This window comes from Xenopus tropicalis, chromosome 2 (assembly GCF_000004195.4).
Source record: "Xenopus tropicalis strain Nigerian chromosome 2, UCB_Xtro_10.0, whole genome shotgun sequence".
In the NCBI taxonomy this organism is placed as follows: Eukaryota; Metazoa; Chordata; class Amphibia; order Anura; family Pipidae; genus Xenopus; species Xenopus tropicalis.
This window is the reverse complement of record NC_030678.2, coordinates 13,920,424-13,940,613: the sequence shown is the minus strand read 5'-3', so window position 1 is coordinate 13,940,613 and position 20,190 is coordinate 13,920,424. Positions and strand designations below refer to the sequence as shown.

Genomic DNA, 20,190 nt, shown 5'->3' with positions numbered 1-20,190 from the left:
CAGAAGCCCCTCTCTAGGGCACTTCCCGGTACTCCCGCCAAGCGGACACCCCCTCAGCAGACCTCACCCCGGTACTTCCACTTAGATACCCCTGGATTAGGCTAATCTCCTATACTTAGCACTTATACCCTGACTCCAGCTATGAGTGCTGGTGGATCTTAATCCATTACACCTCCTGTCGGGGCCACGCTGCCCAGCTAGTTTGCCTGTCTCCCACTCCTAGAGTGGTCTATAACAAATCTCTAACTGTTTAACTCTAACCTGTTGTTCACCTCTTATCCAAGAGGGGTCCCAGGCTGAAAGACCTGAAGGCACATGGCTGCACAGCCTTATATACTGTGTGCACCCTGTGGCCTAACTATTGAACTGCAGGGAAGCTAAATCCCTGTTAACCCTTATAGTGCCAAACCACCCAAGGTGTCCCCCTACTAAAGTGTTACCTCCCTGGGGCCTATCCTAGGGGCAACCAATCTAGGGGACCCAAATTTTGAGGAACCCTACATTCTCCCCCCACAAGGAAAATGTCACCTCCCGGCTGACATACCTTTAACCAAAACATTTACATTTTACCATTGCATTTCTTATACCAAAATCACTTCTTCCACAGTCCCTCGCGATGTCTGCGCAGAAACCTGTATACCTAGGGAAGGAAACAGTAAATACAATTTTACCTTTCCCACCACCCCCAAAGTCTTGGTATAAGTCCCAAAGTCCTTTTCCTGAAAGAAATTGCACACATACTCAGAAATGCACAGGACAATTATCTCTCAAAACAGAAAAATTTTTATTAAACAGCTCCTCCTGCACCTCCCCCCTCCTCCTTGAGGGAGTCCATACCCCCAGGTGATCAGCACCTCCAGGGTCTTCCACCAACGGGTGGGCACTCTGTAAACTTGGGCAGCTCCAGCCGGCAACTGCAACACCCTCCATGGGTCAGAACTCTGGGGGGACAACCCCTCCAACTGAATAGCAGCTCCCCTTGTTGGGAGAAGTGGCAGGCAGTCCAAACCTCCACTTAACAGAAATTTAAACATAGTTCACCTTGGGAGAGTCCTCCTCACACCATGTAAGTGAACCTACTCTTTACATCATCATAGGAGGTGTAGTAACGCGGGTGAGGCTTCTCTACCTTCCCCCCATCTGGCAATGTGTGCTCAATGCTGAAATACCTCGGTTTGGGATTGTGCTTCCCACAACTTTGAACGGCGTGTTTTAGCACCGTGCGGCCCCACCACCATTCCTTTTCCCGGGCCCGCACATGTTTCCAGGCCTGTTGCCGTTTGGCCCTGTCAGCAGAATTTAGGATGTTGAGGGGCATCTTTTCCTTTCTTTGAATATCTTCTATTACCCACTCCTCCATCATGTGCTCAAGCTTGTCATAGACCCATACCGGTGCATATGGGAGAAAGTAGCCCCACAGCATGTGGACCCGAAAATTTAACACCCTTTGTATCCGGGAGACTGAGCGAAAAACCGCAGGGTCTGCCTGGCCAGGTAAAACCCAAAAGTACTTTTCCTCCTCAGCACTAACTCGGGGAGGGGGCACAAAACTTCGTGGAGAGCCTGCCATGGCCCTTACACTCTCCCCAGCCTCATCAGCGGATTCCTCTGCCCCAGTTGTATATTCACTGAGGGAGCAGACCCCCCTCTGACAATAAGGTGGCGGTGCCCTGCTGGCCGGTTTATCCCTAAGGCTCTGCAGGTAAGATGGTGGTGCCAAAACCTCATCAAGTCCCGACTCTGATGGTACAGGGGATGGGGGCCCCATTGCCTCAGCCCATGCTTGGTCCCGCTCCCCCTGATATTTATTCTTCTTAGGCCTCCCCCGGTGTCTCCGGGCCCTGGGTAAGGTGGATCTGCGTACCTCCCCCTCAGCAGGTGGTTCCGGGGCTACCCACACATCACTCTGGGCCCCCCGTTCACTCACCTCTTCGGCCGCTGCTACCACCGCCTGCGTAGTACCTTGTACGGTGGGGGCGGGAGCGCAGGCCTCATCCCGGTCGACCTCACACTCCGCCGGATCCCCCTCCAGATTGGGGTCCGCAGTTGCGGCATACGGCTCCAGGGGCCCCTCTTCCTCCTCACTGAGGGAAAGTTCCTCACATGCGTCGGCGAGGGCCTCCACCTCAATTACTTGGGCTCCTCTGGGTCCAGCCCCAAACGGCCCACTCCAGAAAGGTCGGTCGCAGGTAGCGCAGATTGCCTCCGGGTGTTTCATGGAGCCAAATGACTCCACCTCGCAGCCCCCGCACAGGGGTACCATCCAGCGTAAGGTATCATCCACCTCCATCTCCGCAAAACAGCCGGACCACATAAATCTTCGGCCAGTGTCGCGTAGCCTCACTGCCATTCTCCTCCGTGCCCCTGCAGGGGTTAGTAATTCCTGCCCAGGTGGCAACGGCTTGCTCAAATTAGGCATACTGACGGTTGCTGTTGGCAAAGTGCGCAGCTCCTCTCTCTAGCTCAGTCAGACACACTCTGGCAAAGTTCCAAAATGGCCGCGGTGACGTCACCGCCCAAGTCGCGCCCTTCTCACTTTGGCGCACTTTTTCAGCCACACGGTTGGCTAACGCTCTAAGGGGCGGCCCCCACAATCAGGAATGTTCTGCCTCCTCCCCCTCACGGGGCTTCCCACGGAATTTCCCGGGTCTGTTTGGCGCCACAAGCCTGCAATCTGATTGGCCCAGGGCAACTCCTCTGCTCTTTTGGCGCCAATTATCCCTCACTGGATACAGATTCAGGGTGCCCAAACTTTAATCCAGCCGGAGGTCAGGCTTTCCACTTCACACTAGGCCCAAATGCTGTTATGGCCTTTCTGCACTGTACTTGCTGTTCTTTTGCTGCTGTTTCGAAATCTCAGCAGTGCCTCCAAATGTAGCCCACTTTATCTTTATTTGTGGCACTACCTGCTGATCTTTCACTATACTTGGCGCTTTCAGAGATCCTGAGCCCCGCTTACTTTGGGGAACAGCTGTTACTTTATACTTTGGCGTGCCTCCACCCAGAATAGGGATAGAATGAACTATAACTCCCCTCCTGGGACCTAATACTGTACTGCAGGGTGAGGACTCCCAACACTCCTGGCACCTTGCCCCCTCCCTGGGGTAGTTGCTTACCAGGCAGGTGGATACTCCAGATATGCAGAGACAGGACACTGGATGGATGTTTAACCAGTGGAACTTATTTATTGTACAGATGTATTAGACAGGCAGGTTGCATACAGGAGCAATGAGACAGTCAGGGTATACTCCCTCTTCCTTAAGAGACCCTCTCTCCACAAGATATTAGCAGTACTACACGCCAGATGATTCCCTTTAGGGGTTCCCTCCGGTACTTCTCGCCAGAAGCCCCTCTCTAGGGCACTTCCCGGTACTCCCGCCAAGCGGACACCCCCTCAGCAGACCTCACCCCGGTACTTCCACTTAGATACCCCTGGATTAGGCTAATCTCCTATACTTAGCACTTATACCCTGACTCCAGCTATGAGTGCTGGTGGATCTTAATCCATTACACCTCCTGTCGGGGCCACGCTGCCCAGCTAGTTTGCCTGTCTCCCACTCCTAGAGTGGTCTATAACAAATCTCTAACTGTTTAACTCTAACCTGTTGTTCACCTCTTATCCAAGAGGGGTCCCAGGCTGAAAGACCTGAAGGCACATGGCTGCACAGCCTTATATACTGTGTGCACCCTGTGGCCTAACTATTGAACTGCAGGGAAGCTAAATCCCTGTTAACCCTTATAGTGCCAAACCACCCAAGGTGTCCCCCTACTAAAGTGTTACCTCCCTGGGGCCTATCCTAGGGGCAACCAATCTAGGGGACCCAAATTTTGAGGAACCCTACATATGAAAAGCCTTACATCAGTTGGGGCCAACTGTAGTGTTAATTATCTGTCAAAACCAAGCAAAAATTTACTATGTACAGACAGGAGTTTGAATACTTGAATATTTGGATTTTCATGGAGACAGCCTTATTCTATGGACCAAAAGGTTTATAGCCTATCCAACCATGCCCTGCTCCACAGATCTCTAATGTAGGACATTTGAGGGTAAGCTATTTGAGCTAAGGATATTACATATAGTGATCTAAAGATAGCAATTGTGTCTTCATTCTTGGTCATTCCCAAAAAGAATGTGAGACAGTGACACAGGGACAGAAATGGGTGCCTCTCCCAATGCCGGGAAATACAAGTCCAAAGTATCAGACATTTTAAATTGCAGGAGCATGGTGGGAACGTCATAGGCTACCCATCATCCAACTAGCATGTCTGGCATCTGCATTCCCTTATAGTAAATTAAATCTATTTTGCAGGCTGCCAAGTGCTACTAAGGCCTCTAAATTAAATGTAGCAATGGATTCCTAACATAATATTCCTCTTAAGTTTTGTAGTTAATTAATTTAACTCATGACAGAACCGAGACTTTTTAACACTCTCTTCTCTGCACCTTTTCCTTACTCTAGTGCACTGCCTGTGGGTAGAACTTGGCAGAGTGACAGGAGGCATTTTTTTTACAGAAAACAAAGCCTCCTGGCTGTCAAAACTCAACGATACCCACAGTTTTGAAGAGTAAGTGCTACAACCATGTATTAAGCTGAAATTAAAAACAAATCAGTATATAATTTTTTTTTTTCTAGTAATTCTGATACACAAGATTCTGGACAGCTCCAAATCATGAAACTGAATGTTATTTTGCCTGAGAGCACAGGCAGCACAGAGCAGGAAGACTAGGGCTCACTATACAATTTGTTTTATAAACAATAGGTGGATTGTATACTCTATTCCTTTGCACACTAACCTTTAATGAACAGCGGGGCAAAATGATAAATTATATTCCACAAAATCCACTAAGAGATATGACATAACTGAGAGAAGATGGAGAGACAGATTCATCTTCTTTATGATACATCTGCTTATAATTTGGCAAAGTGAAGGAGCTAGTAGGATTGTTTTATACACACGCGCCTGCAGATTCATGATAGAAGACATTTCATACTTTGATGTACAAGTTTGAAGTTTAATTGTTATAAATAGTTCCATAAATCCCCTTGGCAGGACAATTACCGTATATTCTTTCTAGGTGAAGCTGCTTGTGGTGCCTTTTCCATAAGAGCGTGATGGTTGCTGTTTGCGTTGCAGATAAAAACAAAACGCCTGCAGAAAGTACTAATGTGCCGGCCTCAGATGGAATGCATTTTGTTAAAAGAAAAGAAGTTACAGAAGACAGAATACAACAAATACATTATGCTATAAACTCTCTGAAATGAGTCCATTTTGTTTGGCCTACGTCCACTTGGCTGGATCAGCTGGTTCTAGGAGGGAACCAGGCAAAGTAGTTTGGCTGAACCGCTTTTAGAAGTCTCAATATATTAACTGAAAACCTCAGCTTTTAAGGTGGCTTACATACATATGCATGTATTTAACCTATAACCAAATTACTTAGGTTTTACCCTCATTTTAATAAGGGTGTATAATATTTTTTTACACAGACATAACTGATTCCACAGATGTACGGAAACCAAGATACTCTTTAGAACCATTTCCCCAACGCCCCCTTAAGCTCACAGTGTACGGAAACCCCTCCCTGTTCTACCACTTGAAGTCCCTCTGAACCACCCACTATGGAAAGCAGAATTCCAAAATCCATTACTTCACAATGAAACAAAGTGAGGGAGTGGTTGCATTACAATGTGAACCTAAGTGGAGTTAACAAATGATCCCTTTGAGCAGAGCCAGACTATTATAGTTTCCTTTCAACCTATGGAATCAGGTCTATCTGAGTTAAAAAAACAAAAACAGCTATATACTTATATTTTAACAGTTCCAGTTACGTTTTATGGGCCTTCATATCCCCAACTAAAGCTTATGTCAAATGGGTGGTGGGATAATAATTCATTGAAAGACTAGTTCCTCTGCCACTTGGCCAAGCGCATCAACCTTACTGCAAAAGGTGTTCTGGTTTTGCCATACTTGAATGCCAAATGAAGAGCTGCATGGCATGGCAGTAATCATACTAGGCTGTATCCCATTCTAAGGCTCCATGCCAGTATTTACCAACCATAACAATAAGCCACAGTTTCTAGAATACTGAAATACAATTTTTTTATTTAGATTTTTTTACAGACCATTCTATAATTTTAAAGGATTTACTTTGAAACCTCTAAGGTGCCAAAGGTTAAGAAAAGGGCCTGCTTGATTGATTTATTGTAGCAACCAGCGGTGCCCTTTTCACATCAGTCTCTGGCAGCCATACAGAGCTGCGCCCTTGTGTAAGATGACAATGCCAAGAACCACCCGTTGCTTCCTTGCTCTGCCCTTCTTCCCACACAGCAGAGTCAAATACTTTCTCCTGGACACTATTTGTGAGATAATTGTTTGAAACATACACAAAGACAGAGGCGTGGAACCATAACACACCTCAGACATTTGTATACCGCTAATATTGTTCCTCCTACAGCAAAACCAATATGCAAACACTGAAGCGAGTTGAACAAAAAATTCCCTCCTGTATTGTAAAGCAGAGTACATTTCTCAGTACAAAAAGTTGATCGCACAGACCTTGTACGGGGAAGGACAAATAGATAGCCTATGTTTTAGATGACAGCTATTCATATCAAAAAAAGGCCCAAACAAATTCCAGTGGTTTGTCTATGTGCCGTAGTAGCCACACGTAATTCCCATGCTACCTGGCTGCTTAGATATCAGTGCAGTTTGCAGCATGCATTCAAGCAGTCTACCAACGAAAAACAAGCAGCATATGGAATTTATATGGGGCCAGTATTAAATGGATGAATTGACAACATAAATAGAACTGGAGGGTAAAACTTCTCAGGTGTGTGTGGTCCTTTTCTGTAATTTGCAGCTGCAAACATGCTTAGTGGTGTTTCCCACATGCTCTTTAGTTGAATCCAATCCTTTTCCATATGCTAAAAAAATGATTTTCTAGATTTTTCTTATAGTGTGTGCCATTGAATATTTCTATACCGAACACTTCCGTTTTCAATACTTGAGTCCACCCCTTTGGCTCGTATGAGGCACTATGCTTACACAGGTATGGGACCCATTATCCAGAATGCTTGGGACCTGGGGGTTTCTGGATAAGGAGTCTTTCTGTAATTTGGATCTCCTAACTTAAGTCTGCTAAAAACATTATTTAAACAGTAATTAAACCCAATAGGATTATTTAGCCTCCAATAAGGATTAATTATATCTTAGTTGGGATCAAGTACAGGAACTGTTTTATTATTACAGAGAAAAGGGAATCATTTAACCATTAAATAAACCCAATAGGATTGTTCTGCCCCCAATAAGGGGTAATTATATCTTAGTTGGGATCAAGTACAGGTACTGTTTTATTATTACAGAGAAAAGGGAATCATTTAACCATTAAATAAACCCAATAGGGCTGTTCTGCCCCCAATAAGGGGTAATTATATCTTAGTTGGGATCAAGTACAGGTACTTTTTATTATTACAGAGAAAAGGGAATCATTTAACCATTAAATAAACCCAATAGGGCTGTTCTGCCCCCAATAAGGGGTAATTATATCTTAGTTGGGATCAAGTACAGGTACTGTTTTATTATTACTGAGAAAAAGGAAATCATTTTTAAAAATGTGAATTATTTGATTAAAATGGAGTCTATGGGAGATGGGCTTTCCGTAATTTGGGACTTTCGGGATAATGGGTTTCCGGATAAGGGATCCGATACCTGTCCATACATGCTAGGTGACAACAGCCAATGGAGGGACAGAGGTGTTATTATTATTTTTTCTCCTTATTTCCTGTCAGTTGATCAGCAAGGGAGCACAAAGAACAACACAAAATGGTGGCTCAAGATATAAATGTATATGTTAATTTGATAATATCCTTTGATTGGCACTAAATAGGATATAAATTATTTGTTGGCTAAGTTTCAAATCAGAGCATGTATAGTTCTCCTTTAAATCTTGGCCTGTTTTCGCATTCAGCTCTCTTGTGAGGTAAAAAATCTTTACTGAGGCGTTTAGCTTGCACTAATAAACACTGCCAAAAACATCTCTATAACCGCATTTCATATTGCTCGCTAAGCATATATATGTGCTGCCTTTGCAAATGCTCACGCTCTTTTCCCACAGACCTTTAAACACTGAGATTTTTTTTCACCCCCCATTTTATACTTAAAGGTTTCGCACCTTTTGCACAAAACAGTCGCTTCACTGTTCGGGACTTGAGAAGAAATATACTTTTACGTGACAGCTCATCCATTTTAAGTGCTTCGGCCTATCCCTCTCTTGCAACACTTAAGCCCTCCTTAGATTTTTCCTCACAGCTGTGGAGATACAGTGAGCTACTGTGTGGTATTATGAAATGAAGGCCTCTGAGACGGTTCCAAGCGACGTACAAGCAAGTTATTCTTTGAACTGTTTTCTTTGGCTGAACAGTCGCGGCCCAGAATGAATCAAACAGTATTAACTTTCAAGAGGGAAGTGGTAGGGTCAAGCAGAGCTATTTTGCGGCGAGATTGGGCAGATGGGTGCAGCGGGTTAAGGAGAGCAGTCTGCGGTACTGCGGCTAAAGGAAAACACCAAGCATTCATCAGCGCTGCTGGAATTGGGAAATTTAACGCGGATTTGTTTGTTAAGGTTATGACACAGAAATCCGGTGTAAAAACAACGGGAAAGCTAGTGGAGCGGCCAAAACCCCTGAAACCACAGGCATTTTTTTACAATGGAAAACATAACAGCAAATTTTGTTTTGAAAGTCACTCTGTATTTTTAATGATGCAAAAGCAGTAGTCATCTTGGACCTCTGGTGATTCAGATGAAACGCATGGTATGGCTGGGGCTAAGTGTTAATATTAACGCATGTGAGAGGGGCAAAAAGCATATTCTGGCCCATTCTGCTCAAAGAGATACTGGTGCCCCTTTTAAACACTGGGCAAATTTGCACCAAGGCAGTAACCCATAACAACCAATCAGTGACTGACTTTTTCCAGCCAGCTGCAGGTTGAACGGTAAAAGCGATTGGCTGCCATGGGTTAATGCCCAGACGCAAATTTGTCCAGTGTTTATAAAAGAGCCCAACTGAGACGTATCTATCATACAGTTACAAGTTGTTTTCTATGTGGGCACAGTACAGAGGTTTTGGACAAATGGTGCTGGTGTGTTAGACTGGGCTGCCAGCATACCGGGAAAATCTTAGGTGGGCCCTTGTCTGGTTCTGGGGGCACATGCAATTGGCTTGTCTGCTAAACCTAAAAACAGCCCCATTATAGCTTAGAAGGGTAATTCCCCCATATTGCACCTCTCAGATAATAAAAAAAAAGTATGCTGGGTACAAAATGTATCATTCTACTGCCTGTGATGCATTCCCCTCTATTACTGGGGATTAAACAATAATGTATCAGATGCCCTTTAAAAAGTACCCAATCCATTTGGAACCCAGCTTTAGAAGCTGCATTTGACATTTGAGCCATTATCTAAATACAATTGTGCTGCAGTCCACAATGGTATGAAGCATGACCTTTCTGCTTACCGTATATACTCGAGTATAAGCCGAGTTTTTGAGCACAAAAAATGTGCTCAAAAAGTAACCCTCGGCTTATACTTGAGTATACCTCTCCCAACCTCCCTCCCTCCACTTGTGTCTGACTCTCGATCTGCCGATGGGGGGTTACGAGCGGACAGGGGTGGGTTACGAGCGTGTTACAGATCCAGCGCAACTAAAAGCAATTGGGGCTGTGTGCGCACTCGCTCACCTGCGTCCACGGGGTGAGCGTGCGTTATATCTCTAGCGCTACTTCAACTGGGCCCCCAGTTTCTGCTGTCTCTATTGGTGCTGTGCACGCACACGCTCATCTGCGTCCAAGGGGTGAGTGCGCGTTACATCTCCAGCGCTACTTAAACCAATTGGTGCTGTGCGCTCACTCGCTGTGTTCTGACTGACTCACACTGAAGGCGGAAGTGGCGCTGCCTCCCCGCTGTACTTTGCCTTCTAGTCGCGGAGTTAGACTGTGCTTCCTAAAAGTTTCTTCTATTGCTGTGATGAACAAGTCACCTTGTGCTGTAGCTGAAATCAAATTACACAGGTACAGATAGGGCTTGATAGTCCCAGTGCTAAGCACGTTTGTGTTAAATGATGGAGGATGTTGGGTGCATAATGGGAAATATGCTTTTAAACCTCTGCTGTGGCAGTTAATAATAATATTGCTTTTCTCAAGGGCACATGTGTCACAACTATGGGTTGCCTGTTTTATTTGAGTCCAATGCCAGGAATCACAGTTAGCTGGAAGGTTACACAGACAAACTGATGCCAGTGACAGTGGAGGATATGAATAATGATACTGAAAACTACACAGAGAAGTTTATACGGTAGCACCATAGAAGTATTTTGCCACTCCATTGAGTTTTATTGAAGGGAGTTCTTGTTTATTGTGCAATATATCAAGGAATGAACAAAACAAGATGTTTTTCTATTTCTAACTTATAAGCTGCATAGCTTAGTTAAATATAACCTAACCTATAACTGTTAACCTAACCTATAACTGTTAATCTACTTGAAGTCCAGCATCAAGAATTATTTTGCCCTTGTAACTACTATTGTAGTACTGTGGTGGGACTTGTACACTGGTGTCCAAGTACTTATAATAATTGATGATAATTAGTATGGCAGCTTCCTTAGTGTTCCCAAACTTGCTTTGGTCTGCTGCTGTAGCATTTTTCTTTCCCTAAAGTTATATATTTATTTATCTGTTATTTATTTGATTACTGAAACTTAGCAGTAGCGGTTGCATTTCCCACCCTAGGCTTATACTCGAGTCAATAAATTTTTCCAGTTTTCTTAGGTAAAATTAGGTACCTCGGCTTATATTCGGATCGGCTTATACTCGAGTATATACGGTATTTTTTTTTTTTTTTTAAGTAAAATTAGTTTGGGGGTGAAATTGTCATTTTTTTTGTTTCCAAAATTATAGCACATACTTTTCAGATCTCTCCAACAGCAGATTTAAATATTTCAGCTGTAAGGAAGGGTAAGAGCGTTTGTTATTGCTTTAGATTAGAGGTTGTGTTGCTGGGTACAGTGTGCAATTAACATTCCAAGAGGCTGCTCTGGCAGTCGGATTCTCTGCTTTAAAGTTCAACTTTTGCTCAAAAGAATAAACTATTTATATAATTATACTGTGGTGGGTTTTTATTTCAGTGTATTTTTTTTTTCAGGGAGCGGGGTGAATTAGAAAGTAATTCCCCATCTTCCAGCTGATGTAAATATAAGAGAATCCCGACTGACGCCGACACTGGCATTAACATAAATCCATAGATTCGTCACATTTTTTTAATCAAATAATACAAATAATACAAATCGTTAACTCTATGTTTTCCATCTCATTTTATATGACACACTCTTCGCCTCATCTCTCTATAGGGGATTCTATAAATCTAAAACTCAGCTGCCCGTATACTTAACAGGATCGGACTGGGCTGGCAGGACACCTGGAAAAATCCGATGGGCCCCTGCCCTTGTGGGCCTCGCTGACCCAGACCCAATCCCTGCAGGGAACTGCTAGCGCTCCCTCACCCAATCGGGTAATGATGACTATATCTTACTTTGTCCGTAATGCCACTGGAAGAAATTCACAAATCTTTATGTATATATACCAATCAGTCACCATTCTTACAGACCGCTTCTCTAATTTACACAAGTGTTATTTGTCCTGAACCTTTTCTTCTCCCATAAAATTGTTCACCCTTATTACACTTTGGAAAAATAAAGAGATCCAGTCATTTAAATAATATTTGCAGTTTGGTTTAGAAAAATGCATTGTTTTCAAAATATCTACCTGCAAAGGTAGTGCTGCATAAAGTCTCTTCGCTCTGGCAGCCAGGGGTCTCACAACGCAGGGAGGCGCAGGCAACGCTCATTACTGTGCATGGCCCTTCTCTTGCTGTTTCTGCTATTCACTGATCCAATTGGTTGATTCAGATCATGGATATGAAAGTGAATGGCACGGGTGCAGTAGCAATCAATGCCTGTGCTTCCTCCACCCTGCTGGTAACATCAGAATGATGTAGACAGGACCTTACTCACCTAAAGGTGATGTTGGCGATCCCCCTGGCTTGGGCAGAGATGAGACCTAAGGATCTAAATTAAACCAAATAGCAAATTTCTTCTAAATGACCGTATCTGTTTATTCTTTAAAACTGTCAGTCTCCTGAAGAATGTAAAATAGGGGGTTCTACTGTATTTATTTACACTGTAATTACTTAATGATTCTTTCCAAAAATGTCTCCTACTTTTTTAAGATCATTACCTGTAAAGCTGCCCACGCAGCTTGAATCTGCAGATTTGCCAAGACTGTAAATTGAATAGATTTCTGCTTGAATTTGGCCACCCACGAGCCCTGGGCCAATAATCGGATCATACTTCGGGCCTACAGAGACCAGGTGACGAAAACTGCATTAACACTCTGATGAAACCTTTGGGCAGTGGGAATTTTTTTTAAATTTTCTTGAGCTAGATATCTGGCTGGCTGGCTCCATATAAGGGCCGATAAATTGCAGACTCGGTCTGGAGGGGCAGACTCAGCAGCTTTTATTGGTCCATATATAAACAGATTAAGAAACCTTTATTCAGACCCCCTGGAAAAGTATATGTCTAATATAACTTTTTTAGTCTATTATATATATATATACTGTAAAAGCATGTATTAAATATATATTTAATTAGGTCTCTATTCTATTTTTGTCTAAGTCTCCTTTATAAAAGATTCTGAGGTATTTTACTTGCATAGGTGCTAAGTAGCTCCAGCGCAGTTCCCAAAAGCAACCAAGCAGCAAGCAGTTTGTCTACCAGTAGTTAGAAAATGAAAACAAAGGTGTGTTAGGGTGCTTTAAGTAACCACAGGGGTATATTTAGTACCTATGTTTTAATGTAAGCATACCACAGTTCTTGAAACCCCATGCAAACCCCATGCATTTTCAAAAGAATGTCATAAAAGTTAATTTAACTAGTGAGACCATTTATTTACTGTATATATCAAAGCTCCTCATTGCTTGCTCTTAGCAGACCACCTACCCAAGTTACAGTACAATACACTTAAATAACTGTACTGCGATTAACAGACATTAGAAGAACTGTGTGGCCTTCTGCCAATGATGTGTTTAATAAAAAAAAAAAGTATATAGGGAGATCAAGGGAGTCTTCCTATAATGCATAAGCATTAACTTGATTTATTAGAGCCCGGGGAATTACAGGATTAATACAGCCTTCATTGTAAAATAAGTTGTCATTGGGGTGGGGGTGTATGCAGGATGAACCACTGGGGATTCTGGGAGATGAAATTCAGAAACTGGACAGCTGCAAATAAGATTATTTATATATATATATATATATATATATATATATATATATATATATATATATATATATATAAGTGGGATAGATACGATTTTAATCAGCAGAGTAAAGAAATATCACTTACGTCTTGGCTCTCGAGGTCCATCCACAGTGATCTTAATGGCACGATGGTAGGTAGCGACCTGCGGGGGATTGGTGAAGACGGTGATAGTCAGGGTGAAGCTTTTTCCTAAAATACAAACAGAATTTAACAGGTTAATCCACTCGTCTGACTCAACAAGATTGATTTGCAGTTATGAAAGCAAAGCACTCTTTCCTATATAAAGGGGAAGTTAATCATAAAATACACTTTCAGAATTAAGTAAACCAAGAATATATCTGACCCCCTAGATGTCGTTGCCCTCCAGAGTTGTATCCCATAGCAAACAATCAGACTTTCTTTTTTATTATTCTTATTACTATAAGATAACACCCGAGTGATTGCTATGGGTTACTAGACTTTATACTCTAGAACAGCAGCTACAACTCCCAGCAGGCTGAGCTTGGAAACCAGTTCAGATGAGTGAAGCATCAGTTTTCTTTGCACCCAGATGAGGTGCCAAGTCTCTTAATGTAAAACATGTTCCTCCTAATAAAATTGATTAATGGATTAATTGCAGAGATGTAAATGCACACAGCAGTACGGACATGTGGCGCCTTAACTGAGCAGAGCAATGAATTATTAGAGGATGGGTTAACGTGTAGACGGCAGATTAGTCAGGGAGCAGGTTATGCTGGTTAAACACAGCCCGCGGTGGGAGGGAATGAAGCATTTATAGAAATGCAGATAACACAACTGTACTCAGTGCTGTTTCCAGAGCTGGGGTTAGAGGTACAGGCAGGAGGGCCCCCAACCTAACAGAAAAAAATCCATAAATTAAATAGGGTTGCCAGCTCAAACTTTTTAAAATCTGACATACTGTATACAGGTATTGGACCTGTTATCCAGAATGCTCGAGACCCGGGGTTTTCCGGATAAGGGGGTCTTTCCATAATTCGGATCTCTTTTAAAAAGTAATTAAACCCAACAGGATTATTTATATCTTAGTTGGGAACAAGTACAAGCTACCATCTTATTATAATACAGTAAAAAGACAATAATTTTTAAAGACTGAAATTGACTCTATGGGACATAGCCTTTCCATAATTCGGAACTTTTTGGATAATGGGTTTCCCTGTACAACCAAATCCAACAGGCAGTTTATTGAAATATATAATATGTGCATGCATAAAAGCCCTTGCAGTCTGCAGCGGTCCTGCAGCTGTTGCTGAACTACAACTTCCAAGTGCAGAGGCTGCCAGGGGCTGCTGGAAGTTGCAGTTTAGCAAAGGACCATACCGGCCAGGGGTAGTACAAGGAATTACATAGAAATCCAGCGTCCCAAACGGGTTCCCAGTAAGAGCAGGCAGAGCAGCACCGCCTAATATGCCCCAGTGAGCCATGGGTGCCTGGCATATTGTCCGTAACCTGATCCCCTGCCTAGCACACTGGGTGGAGGTGACAGAAATGGCGATGAAGACGGCAGAGATGTATCATGCCCCTGCTTGGTGGCAAGCCGCCAGTGCAAATGGATTATAAGCTAATGCCCGCTCTGAAAAAAGAAATGGTTGGATATCTGTGTGAATCATAAATATTTGCCTTTTCGGAAGGTTTATATAAAAGGGCTGGAAGGACTTTCACACTATTGATTTCATTTTCCCATGAAGTGCTTCACTACAAAGTGGTTTCACCCACGTGCTGGGACTTTCACACACTGGAATTATGGCTAGGAATTAAAGGGAAAGTAAGCAAGAAGGTGAGTTGTAATTATCAATGTCAGAACTGAAGGGGCGGCCCTGGGTGATGCCCCACCCACCCAAGCTCCAACCCCTTTCCATGACTCTCTGCTCTTTTTAAACTTTGGGCCTGGGTTGACCTTGTTGTAATCCGCAACTGTGTGGCTATGGCGTAATACCTCTGTTTTTCTCAGACCCATAGCTTGAATGAGCAAACTGGTGATTGGTTGCTAAGGGTTACTAGACCTGGCCTTGTTTTTTTCACTTTAATTCTTGGGCCAAGCTTGCTTTCCTAAAACCAGTGCAACACAGTCTTTTTACAGACTGACCTACAGCATATCCATCTGGCACAAATGACTTCCACATCATGCCAAGTGGAGAGAATGACAGGAAAAGTGACTGTCAACGAAGGAAAGAAAAAACCAATTCCCACAAACTGCCAGGGAAAGTCACATTACACCACCTACCCTTATTATGCAAAGTATACGAGTCAGATAAATTATTGAATACATTTACACTTGACACAATCTGCTTTCCATACAAACAACAGGGGACAGTAGGTGGAATTAAAGTCCTCGTACGGAACAAGTTGGGCCCTATTATAAAATCCTTAGGCCCAACCCTATGAGCGGCTGATTAGGCAACAGATTCCAAAGAAAGAGTGGATTGCCACACACATTAGGGCACACACCCACTGCTCCACTGCCTGCCCTGAGAACATCTGCTTTCCAGTAACCAGGAGCCAATTACTGGTTCCTAAGCAACTTTGCAGTTGGTCATCTTCATTTGATTTATTAGTCTTTTATTCCTGCAATAATTCTACCTGCTTCTTGGTTCTTTATTGTTATAAATTTAAATTGGTAACCTTTTTCCTCCTACTTAGCCAATTTATTGTTGCCAGGGTCATTTAGCCTAGTTACAAGTAGTATTCAGTGAGCCTAAAAAGGCATAGCTTGTGTGGCTGCCTGTGGTTTAAGCCTCAGCCCATGCACTAATATACATACATACAACACAGTAATTATCTCACTATAAACTTAAAAACAAGTTTAAAATGATAACACCTATTTTTTTTTAAAAAAAATTTGGGTATTTTCCATTAAAAAAATGATAGCAGGATTAATTCTATGTATTTACATTACAACTCACCCTGGCCCCAGGAGAGAGTACCTGTTCCAAGATAAGGGGTAATTAAAAGGCTTAAATTACATATTAGAACATTCTTGGGTGTACACATACGATCAGATGTTTGTGTTGCATGATATAGGGCTCTCTTGGTGGCAATATACCCTGTTCGGAATATTTATAATCCAGCCTGCGCCAGTTTTACTGAGCTCCAGCTAGCAGCATTGTATGGAGTTGTAGTTCAGCTGATAAAAAGCGTGTTTGCTCTGCTTATGGCATGGCTGAGAGGAATGGAGAAGCGTGCATAAATACAGTAACAAGCTGATAATGATCATAGTGGCGCAGAGCTGTAAATACAGGAATGCTCAGAAATAAAAGAGGATCCATCATCCCGTGGCACCTCCTAATTATTGGTGTGCCTCTGCAGGCAGACGACTCGATTAATGAGAGACTGCCGTCCTGAGACTCGCGAGCAGCAAGGGGGAGCGGTAACTCTGGCAAAGTTTCTCCCATTCCAGGAACCTGTAAGACTGTTTCTATATCAGACTAAGGGGTTCCTCAAGCACCAATATTGATCACTGATTGTAGGTGGTCATACAAGGGCCAATGTTAGCTGCTGAAATGGCCACTCCAGACAGTGTTGACAGCTTACTGGGCCAAACACCAGTGGTGCCTGAACAATAACCAGGAAATTCAGGGCCCACTCTTGCAACAATAAAGGTGGCCATACCCGAGCCAATTCTAGCTGCAGATATGGGTCCCTTAGACTGATTTGGCAGCTTATCGCCCATGTAGGGGCACAAACGACGGGCCTGTCCGACCTGAATCTGGAATTAAATCGGCCAGATATCGATCGGGCAGGTTAAAAAAATTTAGTCGGATCGGGGGCTGCATGGGCACATTGATGCGGCCCCCGAACCGACTGGGCCTATTAACGTTGTTCTAATTCGAATTAGCCTGAGTTCGCCCGATATCGTCCACCCGTAAGTGAGCGGATCTTAATGTGTATGGCCACCTTTAGATTTAGGTAGAACCAATTGGTATAGAGGTTATATAGGCTTATGGCAGAAATAAGAAATGGGTTCATGCGATTTTCCCAGCTAAGGGGACTTGGGCCCACCGAGAGATATTCTGTTATTCTGGCATGTCAGTCCAACCATGGATATCAGGCTGGGCACTGGGTAGGCATTTGTTAGGCAGGTATAAAAAATTAGGATCACAATAGTACTTTAATATGATTATCTCCCAGTGGGTCAAAATTGTCCCTCTGTTCTGATCATCTGCACCAAGGCAAAAACCTGGTTGACAAATTGGGCAAAAATCTTGTTGGAGAACCTCAACAAATGGGCGGATCTTTCAAGGTACTAGCGATATTGACTATATTGATATTCAATTAAAATGGCTTGTGAATACAGAGGCTCAAGCTGTGACATTGCTTGGCAGTGGGTATGGTTATATTGGTTCCTTTCAAGAATACTGAACAGTAGTAGCTGAACTAGAGCAGGTCTGGACTGGGCTTCAAAATAGGCCCTGGCATTTCAATTACACAGAGGCCCAAACTGCCCCCCCCAGCAGCCCAATAGATAGTGACTGTCTATGGCATCTTACAGCAGCCCCTCTGGCATTTGCCAGAACCCACAGATAGCCAGTCCGGGCTTGGGCTACAGTCCCGACTTACTACATTTGTTTCTCTTTAACTCTGCAGATGAAGCAATATGGCAGTTCCCACACACAAAAAAAAAAAAAAAAAATACCAACACGCAGACAAACAAGGCTCTGTGCTCAGAATACATTTCTAGAGGGGTGTGTGTCCATATGCTTCACTGACACTATATAGGTAAAAAGTGAAAGGAAGCCTTATTTATAAATATAATGCCTTTTTCTATTTCAATAGCAGCGCTGGAGAGGTACATCGCTAAATAAAGTCCGTTAATGACGTCAGCGACATCAGAAAAACGCATATACGCACAATGCTAAAAAGAATTATACAAATACCAGCTTTTTAAAGAAACAGTATCTTGACCAGTTACAGACCCATATACAAACGTGGCTTATTCTTACAGAATAAAAGGAGGTGACTCCCACGTAGGCGTGATGCTTTGTACTCAGCAAAACAAGGGTTCTACCATGATAAAGGCCTTTTTTTTCTTTTTTTCTTATCCCCACAAAGTAAGCAGCGTGACAACTCACATATATATTTGTATTCATTTAAATATGCAAGCATATAAGGCAGCCCGTAATATTTACACAGAATGGAATTCTGATGCGATTACATGTACGTCTGTAATAAATCAACAGGAAAATGTATTAAAGCACAGGTAACAATTAACCAGGGAGTCTGTGAATGCCTCTCAGTGAGCAGCACTCCATTTACTGAGGCAGAATATCTTTAATTGGAAACTAAAAACCAGCTGGCATTATGGGTAAGGGTCTATCTAGCCTGAAGCTGTTGTTAAACTACAAATCCCATCATCCTATGGGCATTTTTCCAGTAGCAATTCCTGGATAACAGAAGCGTTTTTGTTCATTATTTATTCCTCTGATGGTCTGTTATTCAAATAATAAAACCTTGGTTGGTGACTAGGGTGCGAGGAAACAAGAAAACATTTCACATTTCCAACTTGGAAGGGGAAGAGTAAAATTAAACATGAAACCCAAATCCTTTTTTTAATGAAATCATCCATACCTGTTATAAATGCATTAAAAATCTGAGCTGTCAATCATATATTGCCTGCCCCGCCTCTATGCCGCAGGCATAGAGGCGGGGCAGGCAATATATGATTGACAGCTCAGATTTTTAATTACAATTAATATTTCCATTCATCACTTCCTAGATATCACTTAGATGGCAAAGATTTTGGGGTGATACAAAGCTTGCCTTAATAATACTAAACACAAAATGGCGCCGGCTGCTGGCTGTGACAGTAAATTTCAAGACTAAATAGTTTATATGGTATAAGTAACGTTTATTTTGCTCAACTAATATAATAGAAAAGGATTTGGAATTATTTTTTAGGGTGGCAGGTCCCCTTTAAATGAATGACCACCTTATTCAGACCAATGGGATTGATCAGAAGGAATGCCAACCCAACTCAACTGAACTGTGGCCAATTTTAGCCGCATTGTGCTTTATTATTATTATTATTATTAATATTTATTTATAAAGCGCCAACATATTCCGCAGCACTGTACAATAAGTGGGTTTCATACATTGGACATACAGAGTAACATATAAAGCAATCAATAACCGATACAGGAGGTGAAGAGAGCCCTGCCCAAAAGAGCTTACAATCTACTTTAGGTATTTCAAACACTTGCACAGAAGAGAGAAGGGAGGGACAAGGGGAAAAATGTGCATTTCTCGAGTATAACCATTTAAATGCTTAGATTTCCCTATAAAAACAATGTATAATTCTATTTACAAATAAGTAAATCACACAAGGCCCCTTTGGCCAGTTTGGGGAAAAAGATGGGAAAATGTTATTCCACAGCAACCAAATCAGATTTTTGCTTTCATTCGTCCTGCTGACTAATCAGAGCTAACGGTTGGTTAATATTCTTGAACTCAGTAGTAAAAAAGGCACCAATGTAAAGGTATTTCACTACCAGTTAGTGTAAATGGCAAGTATAATGAATAATAACTAACTCGCCTTTGCCTATTGGGGGAAGCTGGGTAATGTAGTTCTCAACTGCCTGTTATTTTGACAGATCTTTCTCACAGAGCTTTTGTAATAGATGTCCCCCTGCCTGCAGCCATTGCACAAAGCAAGTCCCCCAGTGTCTGGGTCCCAAGCTGCTGCTGTTTTCTTTGACGTCAGCTATTTATCAATTTGTAACTGTAAAGCTCTGTAAATAAGGTAATAATACCACAGAACTCTATGTAACGTCTCACAGGGTTGGGCCTTTTTTTTGTTAAGAACTG

General features: G+C 42.7%; 1 protein-coding gene across 2 annotated transcripts in view; it reads right to left on the bottom strand.

Annotated features, from left to right (window-relative positions):
• Window positions 1-20,190, bottom strand: part of runx1 (RUNX family transcription factor 1) — a 72,130-nt gene that overhangs the window by 31,225 nt on the left and 20,715 nt on the right. The window contains exons 3-4 of one of the 2 annotated variants that reach the window (XM_012957998.3): window positions 13,456-13,560; window positions 12,286-12,405 (exon numbers count right to left, since the gene is read on the bottom strand). In XM_012957998.3, the coding sequence (XP_012813452.1) occupies window positions 12,286-12,405; window positions 13,456-13,560 (225 nt within the window). The remainder of the gene's footprint in view (window positions 1-12,285; window positions 12,406-13,455; window positions 13,561-20,190) is intronic. The other variant, XM_018091399.2, reaches the window with a different exon arrangement.